This window comes from Passer montanus, unplaced genomic scaffold, assembly GCF_014805655.1.
Source record: "Passer montanus isolate IOZ18808 unplaced genomic scaffold, ASM1480565v1 scaffold66, whole genome shotgun sequence".
In the NCBI taxonomy this organism is placed as follows: Eukaryota; Metazoa; Chordata; class Aves; order Passeriformes; family Passeridae; genus Passer; species Passer montanus.
This window is the reverse complement of record NW_024371704.1, coordinates 107,888-132,238: the sequence shown is the minus strand read 5'-3', so window position 1 is coordinate 132,238 and position 24,351 is coordinate 107,888. Positions and strand designations below refer to the sequence as shown.

At 47.2% G+C, this 24,351-nt stretch overlaps 1 protein-coding gene across 4 annotated transcripts in view; it reads left to right on the top strand.

Moving 5' to 3' along the window:
• Positions 1-5,031: 5,031 nt before the first annotated feature.
• COL6A3 (collagen type VI alpha 3 chain) overlaps positions 5,032-24,351 on the top strand; it is a 62,002-nt gene continuing 42,682 nt past the window's right edge. For 2 of the 4 annotated variants that reach the window (XM_039728750.1, XM_039728749.1), the window contains exons 1-2: positions 5,034-5,374; positions 16,637-16,783. In XM_039728750.1, coding sequence (XP_039584684.1) covers positions 16,696-16,783 — 88 coding nt within the window. In that variant the 5' untranslated portion in view covers positions 5,034-5,374; positions 16,637-16,695. Of the gene's footprint in view, positions 5,375-16,636; positions 16,784-17,645; positions 18,264-22,025; positions 22,629-24,351 lie in introns of all 4 variants that reach the window. The other 2 variants (XM_039728747.1, XM_039728748.1) reach the window with 2 other exon arrangements.

The following is a 24,351-nucleotide window of genomic DNA, read 5'->3' as shown; positions in this document are numbered from 1 at the left end:
CCTGAAGGTTGGGGTGTGGGCCACGATCCCCACAGGCCATTTCAGACTCCTGCATTGCTGGTCCACAACTTCCATCTCACCCTACCCACAGGCAAGAAAAGCCATGGAATATTCTATCATGTAAAAAACCAGGGAGGCAAGATAAAAAAATGTATTTTCTCATTTCTTTAGTAGGGAACCCTAGCAAGAGCATCCCCCTGGGGCCTGGGATGTGTGGCACACCAACACAGAGCTCTGCATTTCCTGGGCTCTCCTCTCCCTTTTGCCATTACACATGATTTCTTCTCTTCAGCACTGGGGCACAATGACCACAGGTTTCCAAGGAACAGCCTACAGCAAACCCCCAGGTCTATTTTTCCCCTCTGCATCTTCCCAAATAACACAACACTCATTCATGGGTATGAATAATTCCTTACAATTCCTCTTTGAGCACAAATAATTCCCTATAATTCCTCTTCGGCTCGTCGGCCGTTACATCATCCTGTCCGTGTGGGCAGTGAGTATTTCTGGCCTCTCCGTTTTTCTCACTCCAGCTCTTTTCAAGCCACCTCACCTCTCTCCCTGTAATTAGTAACAGGCTTTTCCATCACAAAAGTTGGAAGTTTCGTTGAACTGTTGAAGTCCAGCCCATTCCTAACAGTTTTTTTTTGTGCAGCACAAGTTGCCATGGGACATTGAGGCCAAGACTTGGAAAGATTTTTTTCATCCTCTTGTGCAAGGCATCACCTGGAAGGCGCTAAAACAAGAAAACAGAGTAACCCAAAGCAAAGGCTGGCAAGGTCTGAGTTGGCCAAAATGCATTTCATGCTCCCTGAGTTATCTTTTATTCTGAAAAAGAGCTGAGCTATCTTTCCTAGAAGCCAAGCATCACAGTTCACATCAGAGTTTACTGACCTACAGGCTGTGCATTGTGTTAGAGGGGAAAATATCCACATTATTTACATACTTGAGTGTACTTTGTTCTCTGCAATCACAGAAGCTGATATCCACATTATTTACATACTTGAGTGTAGTTTCTACAAAATCCCTTCTAGCAGAAGAGCTTTTTGCAGGATATGGTTGGTTAGAGCTCCAGGTTTCACCTTTTGAATTATGATCTCTGTTGCAGGCCGTGGATTAAGTGTGTGTATATACACTCAGATAATGCACACAGCCTGGTGTGGGCTTGTTTGCTGAGATTTTTTATGAGAGGGAGGAAAAAATCCCCATAGAATCATAAAATCACTGAATGGTTTGGGCTGGGAGGGACTTTAAAGTTCATCTTGTTCCAACTACCTGCCATGGACAGGAACACTTCCCACTAGACCAGGTTGCTCCAAGGTCCATCTAACCCAGCCTTGAACACTTCCAGGGATGGAAGATGGGAGATTTTGCAGAGATGTTTTAAATTTTTTGGCCAGTGCTGCAGCATGGGAAGGGCAGATACAAATGTCTCTTATCTTTTCTTAATTCCCACTCTGACCTGCCCATCTAGAGATGCTCTTGCCCCTTTCCCTGGCTGTTCCAAAGTAATTTGATGAGACAAAAATACATCAAGAAATATTTGCATGAAGGCAGACAGACCAACAGAAAGCACAGGAGAAAAGCAGAACCAAGAGAACTTCAGGAAAATATTTCCTGGACCACTTCCTAACCAGGGTGCTGGGGAGGCATTCAGATAAAAGCAATAGCAAATCCTTTGGAACTAATGAAAACCATCTATTGCAGGCAAAATTAAAATGCAATCTGCAGCCCTGCCCTCTGTCCCAGCAGAGCTGCTCTTTGCTTTGATTTCCAAGCAGGACAAAGGGTTTGTTCTTTAAAATAGGGCTGTGAGAGGTGGGATCCTGCACCCCTGATCTGCTGTGCAGATGCTCAGCTGATGATGGGAAAATAGTGAGGCAACCCTGGGTTTTGGTGTTACTCCCTAATTACAGAGCAAGAAGCTTGCAGGAGCAGCTTTTATTTGAGGGGAAAAAGGTGTCTTTGGGTTTGGAAGATGCCTGAGGAGTCTCTGGAGGAAAAGCCAGCAGATGGTGCTCAAGGATGGAGCCAGGGTGGGATGTTCCTGGGTGTCACCATGTGTCACCAGGCACCCACAGCCAGCCACCCTGTGCTTTGCCTGAATCACACACGGGCGAAATCCACAGAGGTTTCCTAAGTCAGGGTAGAAATTGCCCAGTTGAGGCACATGAGAAAAGAACTGCAAAATTTAACCACTCTCTGCCAGTTTCACTGGATGTTTTTTTTTAAGCTGGGACCCTCATTCTGGCGGTGGGAGGATGTCAAAGTCACCTTTGCATCCTGGAGATGATGTAGCACACAGGTTTTTTGATTTTTTTCATGGGTAGAAAGAGAATTCCTCAAAACCCTGTTCCTGACTCATGGCATTAATCATGTCTAGTTGTTAATGCACCAGGGAGGAAATATTACTGAACTTAGTCCCAGCTGCCTCTAGAAATTACCAGTGTGACGTGATCCAGTCTTTTACTAATTATCAAAGGGTTTCTCTGATGTCTGGGGGTGGAAAGTGGTCTGTCCCTGCAGATGTCACCCTCTCCCCAGGGGCATCACCCACCCCCAGAATGCCACAGCAGCCACAGCCCAGGTTCCCAGGATGGGTGGGAATCACTTTTTTGGGAGTCACCAACACAAATGGAGAGAGAACTGCTAAAGGAAAGATTGTAAAGGGTTGTGAGTGAAAGGGGGGAAAAAATAACCCCACCCCAAAATGCCCTGAGCATCCTGTCAGGCTGCTCCCCCACTATGTGTCAGTGATAAAGCCCATTTTTGGAAAGGAAAATCTTCCAGCTTGGTTATTGCAGCCACACAGGCAGTCAGATGGGAATTGAAGAGCTCTTGCAGCCTCATTTTATTACTGGAGCACTTGGTAAAAGTCACTTCAATATTAAAACCATGTTAAGACAAAGGAAAAAAAGAAAAAGAAATGCTAACAGCATGAAAAGAAATCAATGTAACTCCCAAGTTAATAATGTTCTCAGTTGAGCTGTGATAGGCACATAACACAGCTCACACACGTTTCACCAGTGCTGTTACATTATTTATCTGGAATTCTCTGACTTGGCTGTTTTTCACTACTGTTCTGGGGGTGCGTGGAGCTTTCCTGTGGTTTGTTCTTTTGGGTTTTTTTTTCTGCCAATTAAAGTGTTTCCCTGCACTCCCTCACTGCCACACAGAAAACTCTGGTTTTCCAGGCAGATCTGAAGAAAAGGCCACACAGATCCCAGCTGCATCCTGGTTACCACTGGTGGTGGCAAACTGGAACCACTGGTGGATGCAATTCTTCATTACAATAGCAACTGTAGCCTCAAGTTCTTGCTTTACTGAATCTCAGAATTGCCTGGGTTGGAAGGGACCTTGAAGACCACCTTGTTCTATCCCCCTGAGATGGGGAGGGACATCTTCCACTTGACCTGGTTGCTCCAAGCCCTGCCCAACCTGGCCAGGAACACTTCTAGGGATGGGGCATCCCAGCTGAGCTCTGCCCAGCAGCTGAAATCACCTGGAAATCCAATCAATTTGGTTTGGATGCTTTTGCCCACATAATGCTCCTCCATCATATGTATTTTATCTTATAGCAGCTGTCCCTCCTCCTGGGCGAAAATAAAAATAAATTAAAAAAAATAAAATAAGCTCTCTGTCATGGCTTTCCAGCAGTTCCTGTCTCCACCACCCCCTGTTCAGTGCCCACTGACATCCAGTGAGGAGCTGCAGCTCCCTTTTGCCAGGCTCAGTTATTGTTTGGGAACTCCCTGCCTGTAAGCTGCAGCTTGACAGATTTTGGAGGGGTGGCATTACGCCCTGCTTGCCTTTGGGCACGAGGCTGGGGAGTTTCTCCACTGTGTCTTCAGTCTCTGCCAGCAGCAAGCCAAGCACAATTTCTAAAAGGAGTTATTGCCTCAGTCCAAGGGCTCAGCACTCCCCTGAAGCATTCCAGCTATTTCTTTATGTGGCTGCTCTTTCAAACAGCACAAACCCAAGACCAAACACCATAAATCCCCCTTTGAAAAGGAAAGAACTTGACTATTTGATGCCAGGGACACCATCTCCACTCCAGCCTTATATGGAACCAAGCAAGAGCAGGAGATAAGAGTTAAAGTTTCCATACCAGTGCTTATTGCAAAACACAACCCAGTCCAGCCTGAAATGTTTAACTTTGGCCAGTGGTCTGCTGTCGCTCGAGACACAGGAATAAAATTAGCCCCAAATTTATTAGGCTCTGTTTAATGAAAGATTAAAGTGTTTCAATTTACATATGTTTAAAAAAAATTTAAAACTGCCAGTCAGGAAAGACACAGGAATAAAATTAGCCCCAAATTTATTAGGCTCTGTTTAATGAAAGATTAAAGCGTTTCAATTTACATATGTTTAAAAAGAATTAAAACTGCCAGTCAGGAGCTTGCAGACTGGATTTGCTGCCTTTTACACTTTTCCATTTAAACCTATATATAATTTTAAAATACATATCCTTATGCTAAGGTGTTATAAGCTCTGTATAACACAAATCCCCCACTTCTGCCTCCCCATCCGGGTAGATACAAAAACCTGCTGTTCCATTTCAGTGGGAAGGTGCAGAGAGAACAGCCTCTCTCCCCTTGTCAGGGAGAGGGGCTGTGCTTTACCCAGCCTCGAGCATCTCCGCAGCCCTGCCTGACTTGGTCCGGTCCTTGGCACATCCCGACTCCTGCAAACATCCAGGACCAGCCCTTCCCCACCAAAAGACATGGTTTAATCAGCTTCCACCAATCCCACAGGGCTTTTTTTAATCTTCCCTCTTTTTAGTCTGTTTGGGTTTTTTTTATTTCAATGTTAACATCTAAAAGACATGGTTTAATCAGCTTCCACCAATCCCACAGGGCTTTTTTTTTTTTTCTTTTAAATCTTCCCTCTTTTTATTCTGTTTGGTTTATTTCAATGTTAACATCGATTTCCCACCAGCAAGGCAGCCGCGCTTGGGACGCGGCAGGGCCAGCGCGGAGAGGGGGAAGCCGCAGGGCGCGGAGGCGTCCCCCGAATCGGGGGGGGGACGGGACGACTTTGTGTGATGAGCAGCTCTGACCTCAGCCCCGGGAACGCCAGCCCCAACCATCTGGATCCCATTTGCGACGCCGGCTCGCCCGGCCCCCCGGCATTCCCGAGCCAGCCGCCTCCTCCGGCCTCGCTCAGACCCACGGCAGCCGCCGCGCAGGGACCAGCGTCCCTCCAGCGCCTTCATCCCGCCGGTGCCCCGCCATTCCCTCATCCCTGCACATCCCTGCACGGCCAGAGGGGACTGGGAAGGCTGGGCAGCGCCGCACGCCATGAAGCAGGGGTGAGAGGCGCTTCGGAGCGGAAAAGCCTGGAGTAAGCAGCTCCTCTGGAGGTTCACTCAGGGGTGAGTGCTGCTTTGCGTGTGGGAGCCCTCAGCCTGAGCTCGGCAGCGCTATAAGGCATGGTTCTTCTCCTTGGTGGGGTGGCAGTATTTGGGGTTTTTCAGCCATCCCCAGGTTTGCATCGCTCTTGGAGAAGCCGTGGCAGTATTTGGGGTTTTTCAGCCATCCCCAGGTTTGCATGGCTCTTGGAGAAGCGGAGCGGTGCTGCCGGCTTGCTCAGCCCCTGAGCTCCTCCCGGAGCTGATGCGCCGCAGGTGTGTGGGAGCGCTCCTGTCACCGCCGCTGCAGGGGAATTAAACCCATTCAAAAGCACAGAGCAGTGCGTTCCCCCTGCTGCCCCAGCGTGGTGTTCGGATTAGATGCCTGGGAGTTGCTGCAGCAGCAGTGTGATGCGATGGGAGCAGGATGACTCGGGAAGCAGTGCCCCAAGGAGGGCATGTGGTGCTTTGGGAAGATCTTTCAGCACAAGGGGCATCAGTGGGACCTTGCAAGGAACGTGCTGAGGGGGTGTCTCAGTGCCCCTTTCCTGCTCCCAGGGTTGGGGGGTGTTGAATAGCTGCCCTCACACCTCCTGCCCCAAGCTGAAGTAGGATAAACCCAGCAGAGGTGCTCAGCTCTGCCAATTCAGGTCCTGCCTGCTCTGGGGTGGGCCGGCATGTGGCTCCAAGGATAATCCCCATCCTCTCGTGGTCATCCACAGAGAGGGAAATTAGCCAAACAGCAGCTTTTCCCCTAAGGGAAAGGGCTCTCCAGCCATGCATGGAGCCACTGTCCCTCTCCACAGCTCCCGTCTGCTCTCCCTCCTGCCTTCCCCAGCCCTTTCCCCCCACAGCCCCAGTTGCCCTCAGCCTCCTGGGGCGTGCTGAGGGGGTGGCTATGACTAATCTGGAGACACCCTGCCACCATCCCGCTGGGCTCAGCAAAGCCCTCCCTTCCCAAGAAGAGCTGGGGCGAGAAATGCTTGTGGTGGCCAAACTGGTTTCCTGGCCAAGCAAAAGGGCCAAAACTGGCTGGAATGGGGGCAGCCAAAGCCCCTCTTGGTTCCAGTGAGTGCAGTGGGGAACTTTCAGCTGGTTTCTGGTTGCTGTGATGATTCATGTGTGCCTTTGGGGGAGGAATCCTTCCGGCGTTTTTCAAAATTCTGGCTTTGCCCCATTTCTTTTTGGTTTAGGGAAAAAAGAATCAGTATTTGTGGTCGGGTAATTACGGTGCTTCTGGGGCACAAATACCCAGTTCAGGAGGTTTGTAGAGAGGTGCCTCCAGACTAAGGCTGTGGCAGGGAACTGGAGAATTCCTCCAAGGTCATGTAAGAATGCAGTGGCAGAGGGGAGACTCAACTCCACATCTCCCTGGCACCATCCCTTCAGTCAGAGCCCAGGGAAACAGGCTTTTCCTCCCCAAACTTTCCCTGTCTTTGCAGCGAGGTTGACCATGACCAGGGCTGTGACAGTGTTGAAGACAGGAGTGCAGGGCTGCGTGCTTGCTGCCACCACACCATCGTTCATTCATTCCCTTTCCAGTTTCCAGCACCCTCCCCAGTCCCCTTTCTGGTTTTTCAAACATCTCTACGATTTTCCATTCAAACACAGTAACTTTCCCTGATTTCAGGGTGAGCTAAACCAGCCCCTGCTTTATTCCCACATGTCAAGGAAGGGGGGGAAATTTTTTTTAAAAAATAACGTTCCTCCTCTACTTTTGCTACGTGCCTGTCCAGGAACAGGAGGGAACATCTTATTCCTTCCATCAGTACGAGCTGTGGTAACTGCACAGCCTTGCCAGCCTTGGATTGTGTTCCCCACTGGATTTCCAGCAAAGGGGTGAGCCTGCCCTGTGCTGGGCATGCACGGCGCCGGGTGGCACTGCGTGCCTGCTCCCCGCCGTGAATCACAGCCAGCCTTACCCCTCCACATGCCCATCACTTTTTCCACCTTTTTAAGTGATCTGTGTTCCACATTAAGGAGCCGATTTGTTTGGGTGGAGAGGCTCCGGGAGGCTCTGGTTACTATACATAAAGAGTCATTGATCTTTGAGGGAGTTTCCTCTTTTTTTTTTTTTCTTTTTAGCAAATACTCCCTTTCCTCTTATTAACAACTCTATTTTGGTCTCAGTCTTTGGATGGAGAAAACAACTAGATTTTAAGCCAAGAGCGTGCTTAGAAGGACAGAAATGAATATGTGATTCATATTAAATTCTAGCACCCAGGGAACTTGCCTGGGTAGGATATGGAAGCACCGTAGCTCTATTGTTTTACTGAATACTGGTTTTCAAAAATCAGACCTCCAGTGGCTTGCAAAAGCAGGGAGATTTTTTCCCACCCTTTCTGTCTTTTTTTTTTTTTTTTAATGTTCAGGTCTGCCTTTGTAGGAACAAATTTTTTCAGGGGCTGCCCTCAACCCCACAAGCTTCACCTTTCCAGTAGCACTTGGCAGCAACGTTTACGCTTCAAAAGAGCTGAGACAAATCTTAATGTCTCCACCTGGAGCCATGAATAAATCCAGGGTCTGTCCTGCTCAGCTCATCCTGAGTCTCTGGAAATAGCTTTGCTTCTCCCAAGGGCTGTGGAACCAGGCAGAATAGAGTTCTGTGATGAAGGGGTGGCCAGGCATGGGACACTTCTGTCCCTTGGAAAGGTGACCAAGCTTTTTTTTTTTTTTTTATGGAAAAAATAATGGTATTCAGCCTCAAAATCACGCTGGGAGTGGCTTTTGGCTAACGTTTTCCCCAGCTCAGGGAAATTTGAGGGGGAATTCATCCAGGCGAGAGAGGAGCATGCCTCACCTCCAGAGGGCAATCTGCAGCTCCCTGGCTCCACATCAGGATTTTGGGAGCTGCTTCTCCCAGCTGCTCACTGCACAGCCATGACTGCAATCTTACCCCACTGCTGGGGATGCAAAAAAATTTAGTTGTTCTGGGTGCCTGGTGTCCAATTCCAAGCCTCTGGCAGGGTTTACAACTGCTGCCCCCCACGGCTGTGGGTGCAGCAGAGAACAGCCAAGCCGAGGGAATTTGAGGCTGAGCAGTTTGGTTGGGAAACAGGGTGATGATGGACAACGGGAAATCCCCACAAAGCAAATGCAGGTGAAGGCAGAAGCCTCTTTATTTTGGTTCTGACATCCCCGTGAGAGATTTCTAGGGGGGCCTAGAGGATGCTCACAGCATCCTGCACCAGCTGTGGGATGATGCTTTGCTCTCCCTGTTCCCCCTTCAGAAAAGCTGTTGGGACCCTGCTCTTTTTTCCACGAGAAAAGCACAGGATGCTCACAGCATCCTGCACCAGCTGTGGGATGATGCTTTGCTCTCCCTGTTCCCCTTTCAGAAAAGCTGTTGGACCCAGCTCTTTTTTCCACGAGAAAAGCATGACCCACCCCACATGCACAAGGGAATTAAGGGCTGCAATTGCTTCTCAGGTTTTTAGTCAATATATTTTTTGTGGATGCTGCATGGCTGGGCAGGAAAACTGGACCAGATATCCTGTGATCTGGGGCAGTAAGGCATCCCAAAGGTCCCTGGGTGTGCCAGCTGGGAAAGCTGCACAAGGCCAGGCCCAAATCCAGGCCATTTGTCCCCAGAAAATGTGCCAGTCGTGGCTCTGCCTACCATGCTTGCCATGCTCTGCTCCTTCCCAGAGGCTGCTCAGCTTTCCAGCTGAATGTGTCACAGGAGCGGGGAGATTATGGGAACAAATGTCATAAATGCAGTCACAATTTGGTTTGGGTTGGAAGGGACATTAAAAACCATTTTGTTCCATCACCCTTCAACACTTCCAGCAGCCACAGCTTCTCTGGGCACTCCGTGCCAGGGCCTTGCCACCCTGACAGGAAAGAATTTCTTCCCATTATCCCATCTATTCTAACTACACACTACTGAAAAAACCCACCCCAACACACTCAAGCAAACAACAGCTTAGAAAGTGAATTTAAAACATCCACTCAAAGGAAAAAAAAAAAGTAAAATGTCAAATTTTATGTGCAGAAAAGAATGCAATATATGCAAAAAATAGCTGCTGGGGAAAATATTTAAGGAAATCACTTCATTGTGTCAGAGGTAGAAATGATTACTTTTTGAGTGCAGTATTAGGAACAGATGTATTTCTTCTGATGAAATACTGTAGTATTAAGAGGTCGGCACACACTATATAAACTCTAGACAGACATAAAACTTTCAGATTATTGAAGGCTACAGGAGTTAATCTTTTAACACATGAATCAAGAAGAAATTGGCTCCCCAGGCTTTGGTGCTAACTTAATTCAGGAGCACTCTTTCCTTTCCTAAAGGAAAGGAGTCAGGTTTTTCTGTATATTTTTCCAACTTGAAATGGATATAGCAAAAGCTTCACCAGAGCTATCACCCCACAGGCCTGCAGGGAACTTTAAATTAAAAAAATTAAAGAAATCCACAATTAAATTGCCTTGTTGAAAATACATTATTGAAAACCCAACAATGCTAGAGAATAAAGTTGCAACACAAATACTTACCATAACCAAGTATTAAAATGATTTCACATCTCTGGTTTTATCATCCCATCCCCTGCAAGCTGGTGCCACCTCCAGCTTCTGTGACTGCTGGTAATTTGGGACACAAAGCAAGAACACATTGAGCAACGGAAATTACTTGTTGTGCCTCACTGAGGCAAGCCAAGCAATAAAAATCACATTATTCATTGTCTTAAACCCACTTTTCTCGCTGAGCCACAGACTGTGCTCTGTCAAAACAGAGCTGGGTAGAGTTTTGGGTGAACTCCCCCATCTAAGGAAAGAAAAAATAAATTACCTCCACCCATCCAGCCCCCACTACATTACCTTTATGAAAAAAGTTGCTGTCCTTGCTGCATCTTCTACGGGAAAATAATCTCTTTGCCCACCCCTTCCTGCAAGCACTGAACTCTTCCTCATTAGCTAATGAGTGCCATGGAGAGGGGCCTATGAGAGAAAACCCTGCTCAGGAGCAATTCCTCTTAAAAGCTCTTCTTTTCCTTAAGTTGTCAGTCTCTAAGATACACCCATCACCTCTTCCTGCAAGAGAAGGTGCCTCTTCCTGCTGCTTTTTTCCTTCTGGTGACTAATCCTGGCTCCTGTGACTTTGGGATGGTTTTGTGTGATGCTAAAACTCATCTGTTGTTGGTGGACAAGTCCCCCTACTTGCACAGGGCTATAAATACCATGATGGGGGTCACAGAGAAAGGTGGAGATAGATCTGGAGGCCTCCTAAAAGTCACTGAACTCTTCCTCATTAGCTAATGAGAGTCATGGATAGGGGGCTATAAGAGAAAACCCTGCTCAGGAGAAATTCCTCTTAAAAGCTCTTATTTTCCTGAAGTTGTCAGTCTCTAAGATACACCCATCACCTCTTCCTGCAAGACTTTGCTGCTTTTTTCCTTCTGAGGACTAATCCTGGCTCCTATGGCTTTGGGATGGTTTTGTGTGATGCTGAAACTCATCTGTTGTTGGTGGACAAGTCCCCCTGCTTGCACAGAACTTAAATACTACAATGGAGGTCACAGAGAAAGCTGGAGATAGATCTGGAGGCCTCCTAAAAGATAAAATGGGGAATGAGGTGAAATGGGCTGCCCAGGGAGTGGTGGAGTCTCCATCCCTGGAAGGATCCAAGGGACACCTGGATGTGGCACTCAGTGCTCTGGGCTGGGTGACAAGGTGGCAATCGGTCCCCAGGTTGGACTCGGTCCTGGAGGTCTTTTCCACCTTAAGAAGTTCTGTGGAAAATCTCAGCTTCCCACTGCTATGGGAGGTCATGGGTGATCCTGTGGGTAGGGGAGATTCCACAGCCTCAGGGAGTTTCACTTTTCCCTTTGGATACATCTTGTGGCTGTAAACAGGCTCTGAGCAGCTGCTCGATGTTAAAACCAAAAAAGCCCCCAAATGTTTGCTTCAGTCCTGTCACTTTTTAGCCAGCAAGACATCAATTTTCACTGGTTTATCTTGATGCTCTGCTCATCCCCAGCTGTTGTGTCTGAAGAGGGATTGGCTGCCAGCAGCTAATAAACAGGATGATAGCATAACTTCCTGCATTTTGGGAAAGAAATATGAGCAGTTTTACAGCACACATTACTTTAGTGGGCTGTTTTCCTTAGCATGCATTTTATTTCATGTTTTTCATTCAGTGCTAGCAGCCTTTTCACTCTGTGGCATCCCACCCTGAAGGGGAAGGGGGCTCCCAAGGTTTGTAGATGCTGGTGGTTGAAAGAAAAGACAAAAGTGAGAGGGCCTGCAAGAGCTTGCAAAGTTTTGTTAACAAATTAGACACTTGGCATGGAATTTGGTGTGTTAGTCGCTGATCTCAGTATAAGCACATGGCTTTTGGATAAAGGACAGAGTGAAAGGGAAGAGGGAGAGGGTGATGGATTAAAGAGGGAGAGACGGAAAGGAAGTGAGAAAGAGAGATCACCATTCCTGACTCCAGCATTGATCCAGCTGATGGGGTGTCCAGGGGCACAGATGCACCTGGGCTTCGTGGCTGTACCTTTAATAGCTACATTTTCTCCTCCCTGGAGAGAATTTTTTCACTTTCTAAACAAATTAGCTAACAAGTTTTTCCTAGACCTTTCTTGAAATGGGTCAAGGGGCTCTGGAGGCCTTCCTGCTTCTCAACATCATCCCTATGCTGTGCTTATCCCCCCTAGCCAGAATAAGGAAGTTTGTCACATAAAATGCTGCCCTATCTCCATGTGGCCCCTTCTCCAGCCACATCCTGTTCTTTCCCAGAGTGGGTTACTGCCAACAATCCTTGGTTGTTATCACCAGTGATCCTTGGTTGGCTGCTCAGCTGCGAGGATTTGAGACATGCACATCTTGAATCAGAGAGCCATGGAATACCGTGAGCTGGCAGGAAGCCACAAGGATCATAAAAATCCAGCTCCTGGCCCTGCCCAGGACACCCCAATAATCCCACCCTATGCCTGAGAGCATTGTCCAGCACTTTAGGCTCTCCAGGCTCCTATACAATCCCAATGGATGCTGCAAACAGAATCCCACTCAAAAACTTGCAGCTCTTCCATAAATTTCCTCCCAGAGGGAAGACTCTCCCATGGGGTTGGGTGAGTGGCTGTCATGAGCTTGGTGCTTTTTGCAGAAAAAAAGGCCTAGGACCTACAGACCCTTCTGGATTTGTGTGCTCAGGGGACAAACCCTCTCCCATGAGTCCTTTGGGAGAAACTGTTTTATCTGGGAGGAAGATTCCCATCAGGGACACAGTCCATCTGAGCAGGTTTGCTCCTGCTGGAGGCACTGGGAGGTTTGGCTTGCACTGGAATAGCCAGGGGGATGGATGGCTGCCAGCTCACAAAGGTGATGGTTTAATCTCTTTAGGAATGACAGTGATACCTCTGGGCTGCAGCAGCTGCCTCTATAAATTGAGGGGTTGCCAATAAAAGGGAAGATTTTGCCATGTCTTGATTAATACTGTGTGCTAACTGTTGGCTCTGGGGGCCTGTTCAATGTCTCTCTATCTGGTGTTTATTATTATTATTATTATTATTATTACCCATCCAGCCCCCACTACATTACCTTTATGAAAAAAGTTGCTGTCCTTGCTGCATCTTCTACGGGAAAATAATCTCTTTGCCCACCCCTTTCTGCAAGCACTGAACTCTTCCTCATTAGCTAATGAGTGCCATGGAGAGGGGCCTATGAGAGAAAACCCTGCTCAGGAGCAATTCCTCTTAAAAGCTCTTCTTTTCCTTAAGTTGTCAGTCTCTAAGATACACCCATCACCTCTTCCTGCAAGAGAAGGTGCCTCTTCCTGCTGCTTTTTTCCTTCTGGTGACTAATCCTGGCTCCTGTGACTTTGGGATGGTTTTGTGTGATGCTAAAACTCATCTGTTGTTGGTGGACAAGTCCCCCTACTTGCACAGGGCTATAAATACCATGATGGGGGTCACAGAGAAAGGTGGAGATAGATCTGGAGGCCTCCTAAAAGATAAAATGGGGAATGAGGTGAAATGGGCTGCCCAGGGAGTGGTGGAGTCTCCATCCCTGGAAGGATCCAAGGGACACCTGGATGTGGCACTCAGTGCTCTGGGCTGGGTGACAAGGTGGCAATCGGTCCCCAGGTTGGACTCGGTCCTGGAGGTCTTTTCCACCTTAAGAAGTTCTGTGGAAAATCTCAGCTTCCCACTGCTATGGGAGGTCATGGGTGATCCTGTGGGTAGGGGAGATTCCACAGCCTCAGGGAGTTTCACTTTTCCCTTTGGATACATCTTGTGGCTGTAAACAGGCTCTGAGCAGCTGCTCGATGTTAAAACCAAAAAAGCCCCCAAATGTTTGCTTCAGTCCTGTCACTTTTTAGCCAGCAAGACATCAATTTTCACTGGTTTATCTTGATGCTCTGCTCATCCCCAGCTGTTGTGTCTGAAGAGGGATTGGCTGCCAGCAGCTAATAAACAGGATGATAGCATAACTTCCTGCATTTTGGGAAAGAAATATGAGCAGTTTTACAGCACACATTACTTTAGTGGGCTGTTTTCCTTAGCATGCATTTTATTTCATGTTTTTCATTCAGTGCTAGCAGCCTTTTCACTCTGTGGCATCCCACCCTGAAGGGGAAGGGGGCTCCCAAGGTTTGTAGATGCTGGTGATTGAAAGAAAGACAAAAGTGAGAGGGCCTGCAAGAGCTTGCAAAGTTTTGTTAACAAATTAGACACTTGGCATGGAATTTGGTGTGTTAGTCGCTGATCTCAGTATAAGCACATGGCTTTTGGATAAAGGACAGAGTGGAAGGGAAGAGGGAGAGGGTGATGGATTAAAGAGGGAGAGACAGAAAGGAAGTGAGAAAGAGAGATCACCATTCCTGACTCCAGCATTGATCCAGCTAATGGGGTGTCCAGGGGCACAGATTCACCTGAGCTTCGTGGCTGTACCTTTAATAGCTACATTTTCTCCTCCCTGGAGAGAATTTTTTCACTTTCTAAACAAATTAGCTAACAAGTTTTTCCTAGACCTTTCTTGAAATGGGTCAAGGGGCTCTGGAGGCCTTCCTGCTTCTCAACATCATCCCTATGCTGTGCTTATCCCCCCTAGCCAGAATAAGGAAGTTTGTCACATAAAATGCTGCCCTATCTCCATGTGGCCCCTTCTCCAGCCACATCCTGTTCTTTCCCAGAGTGGGTTACTGCCAACAATCCTTGGTTGTTATCACCAGTGATCCTTGGTTGGCTGCTCAGCTGCGAGGATTTGAGACATGCACATCTTGAATCAGAGAACCATGGAATAACCTGAGCTGGCAGGAAGCCACAAGGATCATCAAAATCCAACTCCTGGCCCTGCCCAGGACATCCCAACAATCCCACCCTATGCCTGAGAGCATTGTCCAGCACTTTAGGCTCTCCAGGCTCCTATACAATCCCAATGGATGCTGCAAACAGAATCCCACTCAAAAACTTGCAGCTCTTCCATAAATTTCCTCCCAGAGGGAAGACTCTCCCATGGGGTTGGGTGAGTGGCTGTCATGAGCTTGGTGCTTTTTGCAGAAAAAAAGGCCTAGGACCTACAGACCCTTCTGGATTTGTGTGCTCAGGGGACAAACCCTCTCCCATGAGTCCTTTGGGAGAAACTGTTTTATCTGGGAGGAAGATTCCCATCAGGGACACAGTCCATCTGAGCAGGTTTGCTCCTGCTGGAGGCACTGGGAGGTTTGGCTTGCACTGGAATAGCCAGGGGGATGGATGGCTGCCAGCTCACAAAGGTGATGGTTTAATCTCTTTAGGAATGACAGTGATACCTCTGGGCTGCAGCAGCTGCCTCTATAAATTGAGGGGTTGCCAATAAAAGGGAAGACTTTGCCATGTCTTGATTAATACTGTGTGCTAACTGTTGGCTCTGGGGGCCTGTTCAATGTCTCTCTATCTGGTGTTTATTATTATTATTATTATTATTATTATTATTATTATTACTACTGGGGAAAGCCAGAGGAGAGCTTTTGCCAGACTCATGCTATAGGGCATTCATAAATTCCATGTGGAGCACAGGAAAGACCAAATGCTGCAAATCTCTTCTCCCAAGAAAGACCAGACCCCAGCCCAGCTTTGACAGACAGGGAGCCAGAGGAAGTGTCAGGATCACACTGGATCTCAGGAAACCAGTTGGAAGTTGTCCCCTCCTTTCCACAGAACTGCCCTCTGATATCCCTGAGAAGTGTCTCTTCAGCAAAAGTGGGATTAGCTCCTTATGTCCAGATTTTCCCATATTCCCAACTCTTGGTTCTGTTTCCAGCCATGCCAGTAATAACCATCAGTGTAATTATCACAGTTTTCCTCAAAAATAAAACTTATTCTTCCCCTTAGCCCTCTTAGGCTCTTGTATTGGTCCTAACTCTCTGGATTGATGGAATTGGCAAGGATGGTAATAAGAAAACGGAATCACTTTTTTTTTTTTCTTTTATGATGACCTGGTTAACAGTTTGATGTACTGGAGTCACTTTTGGCTGATTTGAGTAATTGATCCCCTTTGGGGAATGAAACGTATTAAATCACTGTGTTCCCTTTTGGGAGGATATTTTCCCAGTTAAGCAAGCCTTGCTCTGTAGGCTTGGAAATGAAGATTAAACAATCAATTGGTCATCTCTATGACAACAGAAACACAGCCTTCATGGTGGGGACGTTGTTTCAGAAGGCTTGCCAGGTGGATCACAGATAAGAAACTTGCTTAAATTATATTTTTGGCTCCAGCAGATAAAATATTATTCTTGGTGCCTTTCCAAAATATGATCAGCCAGCTCAGGCTATTCCACAACCGGGGCTCTGAGCCTGGGGGAGTCCAAGGGCTTTTTGTTGTGCAGTCAGATCATGTGGCTCACTTGGGTCTAGAGTGCTTAAATTTCCATTTGTATATTTGGGACAGCTGAAAAGGTGAGCTGAGGCAAGGGGGGATGTTCAGGGCGATTATTGTGGTGGTTGGAAGAAATAAAGTGAGAAAAGGCAACAGCAAGAAGAGGTATGTTGGCAAAGATGTATCAGCTGGTCATCCATGGGTGGGGAGGGCAGGTGGGAGGCCACTGTGTATTTTGGTAGAGAAACCCAAGCATTTTCCTATATGTTGTCTGGGACAGCACAGGTAAAAAAAAATCATATCATTCCACAGAGGTGATTAAAGGTCAGTTATGTGAATTGTCACTCTGTCCAGCAGCAAAGAATTTATTTTTCCTTCCAAAGTGCCATAAAAACCTTGTAACCCACGTGGTTTGGCTTTTCTACCTCATCTGTGCCTGGCTAGCCCTGCTGCTATTTCTCACTCTCCCTGTTTTCCTCCCCTTAGGTCTCACGTCAGGTGCTTTGAAACAAAGAGAATAAAAGGAAAACTCATAAAAGAGCAAAATGAGGAAACATCGACATTTGCCCCTCGTGGCAATGTTTTGCCTCCTGCTCTCAGGCTTTGGCTCGGTTGGTGCTCAGCAGCAAGCAGGTAAGCCCGGGCTGCTCCAGCTGACTTTGGCCCTCATCGGCACTGTTTGGTGTTTGACATGCATGTCCGTGGGATCTTGTGGATGGATGACCTTGTGCTCCTCAGCTCCCACCTTGCTGAGGGTCCTTGGGACACGGGCCTTGGCCAACACTCACGGGGCCTCCCCAAGCATGACACTGGCTGGTGCTGTGCTCTGGAGGATGCTCTGCAGGGCACCAGCGTGGGGGACCTGCACTCAGGGTGGTCCTGAGAGGGTCTTCTCCTGGGCAGAGCTGTTCTGCCCTCCCTGCATGTGTAGGAGGAGCTTTTAGCAGTGAGAAGAGCACTGCCACTGACCTGCAGAAAGGCTGTTTAAAGGTGTGCTGGCGCCTTTGGGACTGGACCTGGTGTCACCAATTGTGACAGCAGGAAAAATGAAGAAAACTCATGCCAGGCTGCTTAAACCAAGCTGTCCTTCCTTCCTTGAGCACTACCACGGAGCCAGCAAAAACCATGCAAGAGACACAGGCAGCTAGAAGCTGAATGAGCCTGAATTAACAGGTGAAGCTGCCAGGGTCTCTGTCTGGCTCAGGGCTGGTGTCCAAACCCATGGGCAAGGATGTAGGAGGGCAGGAGCACCTCAGCTCCCCCTCTCTGGGCAGGGCAGGTGGCATGCTGTCCCCCAGCACCTGTGGGGCCAGGGCTCTGGTGGCTGTGTGGTTGTTCTCCAGCACTTCTCATTTTGCTGCGGGCAATAAGGGGAAGCTGAGCTTCACTTTCACCATGCCAAGGAGGCTGTTGGTTGTTTTGGGTGAGGAGGAGGAGGAGGCATGCTTGTGCTGACCGATAGAAAATCCTAAACCCCCCATCTGTTTTTTTAAAGCTGTCAAAACCGTTGCCGTGGCTGATATAATATTTCTAGTGGATTCCTCCTGGAGCGTTGGGAAGGAACACTTCCAACTCGTTCGAGAGTTTCTGTATGATGTTGTAAAAGCTTTAGATGTGGGAGGAAATGATTTTCGCTTTGCCCTGGTCCAGTTCAGCGGAAACCCCCACACAGAGTTCCAGTTAAATACCTACCCCTCCACCCAGGACGTCCTGTCCCATATTGCCAACATGACTTACGTGGGGGGAGGCGCCGAGCCTGGAAAAGGATTAGAGTACCTAATCGAGAAGCACCTCACTAAAGCTGCGGGAAGCAGAGCCAGTGAAGGCGTGCCCCAGGTTGTTGTAGTGCTCACAGACGGACGGCCCCGGGGTGATGTGGCTCTGCCCTCACCTCTCCTTGACTCGGCCCGTGTAAACCTGTTTGCGGTCGGCGTCCAGGACGCGGCGCAAGGGGAGTTGCAGGAAGTAGCGAGCGGACGCCTCGATACGCACCGCTTCAACCTGGAGAATTTTACCGCTCTCCACGGCATAGTTGGGGACTTAGTGGCGAGTGTCCGCTCCTCCATGACTCCAGAAAAGGCTGGAGCCAAAGGACTGGTTAAAGACATCACAGGTAATGGCTGACTGGTGGTATCTGCTGGCGCTGTGCTGTTTGGCGTTGCCACTCTGTAGGGGCAAGACTGAGATGGACGTTCAGAGGTTTAAAAATAAAGGTTTGAAGCGTGTGGCCCCCTGTTTGCAGCTGCTGAGGTGATGTTTGCAGACTGAGCCAGGGCTGCCAGGAGTCAGGGCAGGAATCCTTGAATGGGCAGTGGCACCTTGTGGCCATCCTTTGGCACATATGGCATGGAAATTGAAGCGTAGGGAGCTCTGCAGAGTTAGTAAACTGCCCTGTCCTGTTTACTCCCAAGGTGGGGAAACAAGGGGTGAACACACCAGACCTGATGGTGACCCTGACTGAAAATCCTCTGGAGACTGAGAAGGTTGCTGCTGGTTGTGGGGACACCATGATGGATGTCCCCTTAGAACCAGGTGGGGGACAGGGAGATGTGCAGTGTGCCATTCCAGAAAGTCACATTCTTGGGCAGTGTGCCATTCCAGAAAGTTCCCTTCTTGGCTGAAGACAGCAAAAGAAGCTGGGTGGGGAATTTCTCTGCTGAAAGTCTACCCCTGATCTGTCCCTTAACCTCTCTCCTCATGCACCTGGAGAAGGTGTGTGGTTGAAAAGTCTTCTCTACAAGCCCATGGCTTCCACCTGCTGGAGCACTGGACCCTTCCCATAACTGAAACCTCCCTGCAAACCACGTTGGCTTCAACAGACCTGCACTGACTGCAACACAGGCCCCAGTTTCCCAAAAAAAAAAAAAGAAAACCCCAAAGCAGCCTTCCTCCGTCCCTTCTCTGTTTATGAAATTCCAGCATGGCAAGAGCCTTCTGAGCAGCTTTGTTGTTTTTCAAAACAGAAGTCCCGGGGATCAAACCTTTCTTTTTATTCCTGAGACTCCATCTGAAGGTCGAGAGCTTGTGGGGCGACGTAAGGCCGCAGCAGTGTGATGAGGCAGTGTGACATTAATCCCCCTGTGTTGTCTTGCCTGATTAACCCTCACGCCAGTCCCACTGGGTGCTCTCCATCACTGCATGACACCCAGCAACACCAAAAGGCCGTGCTCATGTGTGTTTTTTGTCGTGCAAAGCGCTTGACAGGGCAAATATCCAGGTCACAGGAAAGCCACAGGGGAGTAGCTGCCCCACAAATACAACAAAAGGTTTGCCAGTGCTAAGGAAAGGACACCAATATATGTGGAAAATGGATGTTACACCCAACCTGCTGGCAGCACTCTGTTGGGCATCTTAGCCATGAAGGACTCTAGTTCTTCCCTGTTGAAATCAATTGGGAAATTGGTCTCTGGAAGCTGGCTGTCCTCCTCTGGGCCATGCCAGCAGGTAACCCCATTGAATGGAAACATCTGGAATCACAGACATTCCCTTAAAAGCTTTAAAGCCAAATTCCTACTGTGTGTATATCGTGCATTTCCAAGTTTGTTTCTGCTTAAAGGTATTTTTTGCAAGGATTTCCTTCCCATCCTATAACACAAATTTAAGTTAATCCTACTGTTGTAGTGCTGTCCCTGCGTGACTTGCATGGGTGATATAGAGAGTATTGTTGAACATGGGAAAAGATGTTACAGATCCTAAACCTTGGACGATAACAGTATGCAAAACGTGGTACAAATATCTGCATAAGAGTTTAAGATGTCATTTATTCAGCTGATTACTACATGTGGCATTAAAATGTTTAAAACTGCCATTGATGCTATGTTAGAAATGAGCCCTAATGTGAAATGGAAGTGTAAAAAAACCCCAGTCCTGTAGTGGTTCTAGTAAAGAGAACCAAAACTGTTGGTCTGTGGCAGTCCCTGGGGCTGACTCACATAAGTAGAGCAGTCAGCCCCGAGTTTGCCCTGAAGTATTTGTTAAATCTGAGCTGTCTGTCTCATCTGACCCTCCTTGCTTAGTTGTGTAACCAGCATGCTTTTATTTGTTCTCCACACCAGCTTGTTCCATAAATGTGCACTGAAGTACAAGGTTTTTTTACAGTGATGACAAATTATCCAACGCATCTGTTTCATATCTATTTTCTCTTCTGTGGGAGCAACCCATTAGTGCCTGGAATCTTGTTCCTCCAAAAAGATATCCAGGATTATCTAAAGCATCCCTGGGTAAAACCACTGTGGGGTTTCCCTTTCATTTTTACCATGAAGTGGAGCGTGTACATCCCAACTGAAAATGGCTCAGTAAAACCAAGCCTAAGCACTCCTAAATTTTGCCTGCATGGAAAAATAAATCCTGGAGCTCCTTGAAATTCTGAACCCTGGTGACTTCCTCTGAGACAACACTGGCCATTGAGTTGGTCCAGGGGAGTCATGGTGACTTGGAGACCTTCTCCTTTGTCACTGGAATTGCAGCATTATTTGAATCTCCTGGTTTATGAAAATATGTACTAGAAAAACAACTAAATTGGCAATAAATAAATAATTTACTGGCAGTACTGGTTAATAGCGAAGATCTCAGGTTTATTCCTGGCCTTGCTAAACCACAAGCCAGCTTTGCTGCTGGTTTCACCTTTGGCTTTCAAAAGTTGAGAGCTGACAGAGAGATTTCCAAATGTTGTTTGTCAGTCATTTGCAAATAGTCTGAAATTTGAGTTCTTAATGTGAGTGGAGAGTAACAGCATGGAAACATCTAAGCATGCTTTGGGGTTCTTTCCCCCCCTCTTTTTTGCATGCATACAGCTCTTGGTGATGTCGATGGTAAAATTAGTTGAGCAAAAGGAGTAAGAGCAGACACCATTTTGGGTCTGCTTTGGTAAGTCTCAAAGATACTCCCCCTCAACACCAGGTTCATGCCATGTGCAAGCCTTGTTTGGTGTGTGTATATTCTCAGCAAATGCTTGAGATCATCTGGGTATGGTCACAACAACTAGAGTTGGATAATTGTGTCATGACTGATTTCATCACCCTTTTTTTAACCTGATTCTGCATTCCTTGATTGAATATCCAGAATCCATATGAAAAATACAGACCAGACAACCCTCTGGCAATGATCAGCCCATCTTTGTGCAAAATGTTTAAAGTGACACAATTTTTGCGTGGCCTGGGTTGAGAACTGTGTGGGTCAGCCTGCTAGAGGCATAACTTCAGGTGGATGCTGGCAGCTGGTCAAAGAGTTACAGTCAAGGAAAAATAACTAAAACCTTTTCAATTGTTCCTAACAAATGTGTTTTAAATAATATTTATTCATGGTGGGAGAAGCCCATATATTCAGCTTCTGTGTTTAACCAGCAAAAGAGCAGAATCGTGACAGAGAAGCTGAAACTTTCCCTGCATCCAGGAAATGTTGGCTTTTTTCCTCTCAAAAAAATAGAAGGCAGCAATGATGAAAACCTCCTCACCCTCTACCTTCACTGTGAATTGCCACCAAAGCCCACCTTTTTCTTTTGGCTCTGTCTAAATATTTGGACAGTATTGGCCACTGATGGAATGTATCCAGATTTCCAAAAACTGTATTTTGCTGAGGTTTCTCCATGCATGCCAATAATGCTGACCCCATGTTACTACAGCCACTGGCTCGTGTTGTGTCCACTCAACCCCTCCCTTGATGGGTTGTGGATGCTACTGGGAAGGGCCTGAGAGCTCATATTCAATCAGAATGCAGAACTAAGAGGCAAAAGTCACCTCCTCAGTGATCACGTTGTTTTGTTTTCTCATTTTCGTGTTTCTCACTGGTTTTCCAAGAAACATGTCAGAACACTGTTACAACTGCATGTAATCACCCATTTTAATGCTTTCACCTTTTGCATTTCTTTTTTTTAAAGCTCAAGAGTCCGCTGACCTAATTTTCCTTATTGACGGATCAAACAACATCGGAGGTGTCAATTTTCCAGCCATACGCGATTTCCTTGTAAATTTGATTGAAACCCTCAGAGTTGGAGCTCAGCAGATACACATTGGGGTGGTGCAGTATAGTGATCAACCCAGAACCGAGTTCGCTTTGAACAGCTACTCCACAAAAGCGGATGTCCTGGATGCCGTGAAGGCACTCGGATTCCGCGGGGGCGAGGAAGCGAACACCGGTGCGGCACTGGAGTTTGTGGTGGAGAACCTCTTCACCCAGGCGGGAGGCAGCAGGATAGAGGAAGCGGTGCCTCAGATTTTAGTGCTGATAAGTGGTGGAGAGTCTAGTGATGATATCCGAGAGGGCTTGTTAGCGGTGAAGCAAGCTGGTATATTTTCGTTTAGCATTGGGGTCCTGAATGCTGACAGTGCAGAGCTGCAGCAGATTGCTACTGATGGAAGCTTCGCCTATACTGCCCTGGATATCCGTAACCTTGATGCTCTTCAAGAATTATTACTGCCCAACATTGTTGGAGTGGCCCAAAGACTCATTTTGTTAGCGGCCCCAACCATTGTGACTGAAGGTATGTATGCCTCTCTAGACCCTTGCATTTCGGTGAATCGATGAATGATTGAGCTTTTTGCATGCTTTATGAGCATATTTAAAGCTTTAAGTATTTTTAATTTTTTTTTTTTTTCAATTAATCTCTCCAGTCTGGTTATGGAGAAGCAGTGTTTCTGTGCATTGGCCCAGTGGGTCATCTCTCAAAAACCATGAGGTCTTGTTGCAATAACTGGCATGGCATGGCGTGCTTTAAAAGACAGGAGCAGAGTATAAGAAAAAAAGGGTGTCATAAAAAAAGCTCATATAATCCTTATTGGGATATCTAAGCACCCTGGGAGTAAACACTGCAGCACTGCCAGTAATAAAAATATTTATGCCATGTAAGCTTACATTATATGTCAGTTGGAAGTGTCATGACCATAAAATGTGGCTGAGGAAGGTACCAGGAATGCTAAATGGATCCCTATGTACCAGAGTTGAAATTATCTGCTTGCTAAAGCAGTAAAATTCCACAACTCACTGAAACTCTGGGCTGCCCTTGGTAAAAGGGTGATATCCCTGTGTTCTTGAACTTAAAAACCAAACAGCCCTTAGTTCTTCTGAGTGAAATCCCTACTTTTGTTCCATCAGCTGGGAAAGTTTACTGGTTTCCACAAGACCATGGGAATTAAAAATGCAGGTGTTAATATTCCACTTGGGTTACTTTTTCACCCACAAGTCCCATTGACATTATTTCTGGACTAGCATCAGCTCAAGTGTGGTAGGATAAAGAATGCCTGGATTTATGGGGCAAATAAGTGACTTATGAAAGACACAATATGACATATTGCAGAGGCCCCTGGAAGGGGCCAGCCTGGAGCTGCTGCACTCAATTAACAGGATGCTTAATGCAAACAGCACTTTTGGGATCCCCTTGTCAGTCTGGAGCTCTGTACACACTGTTCCTCATGGTGTATGTTGACATATAAAACTGCATTCCAGATGTCTTCGCTGATCCATGCCTAAACATGATTGCTATCCTGTGGCTCAAATCAAAGGGAGGAATTTGCCTTAAAGATCATTTTATGACCTTGCCTTGATTATTCCAGGAAAGAACACTAAGAACTTTTTCGTGTAGCACCATACAAGATCCATATTTAGCCAAATAATATGAAGTCAGCATGTATAGCTAAAATATGTGTGCTGAGATCTGTGCAACTCAGTGGAAAATCTCTCTTTCCTCTTGTTAGATTTTTAACAGTTTTAATGGCAAGATTAAAAAATTTTGCTACATTTTGTTTCATCTGCACTTCCATATTTCTCACTTAAAGTTCCAGCTCATTTGTGGAATGTGCTATGTCAGCCTGTACAGTTCAGTTACATACAGATGGATGTGCTAAATGGGGAAGTAGATTATTTTCCAAGGATCTTTAGGGAGCTTCCTTCCCCTGGAACCCATGGAAATCAATTTTGACTGGTTTGCTTGATTGGCATCCACAGCTTGGAAGGCTGCAGTGTAAAGCAGTTTGGGAGACGCTGCAGCCCAAAAGGGATGCCAAACCCTCTGAGGTGCCAAGTGCTCCTGTGAAATGCTGAAGTCGCTTCCCTTTAGCTCTCCAGCCAAAGCCTCCAAAGTGGCTTTCTGCTCCTTCACCCACTGGGGGAGCCTGGATGATGAAGTTAGATGAGGTGCTTCACCAGAGAGCTGACGTGGCAATGGGGATGGAACTATGCAGGGCTGGGTTCAGTGCTGACACCCTCCA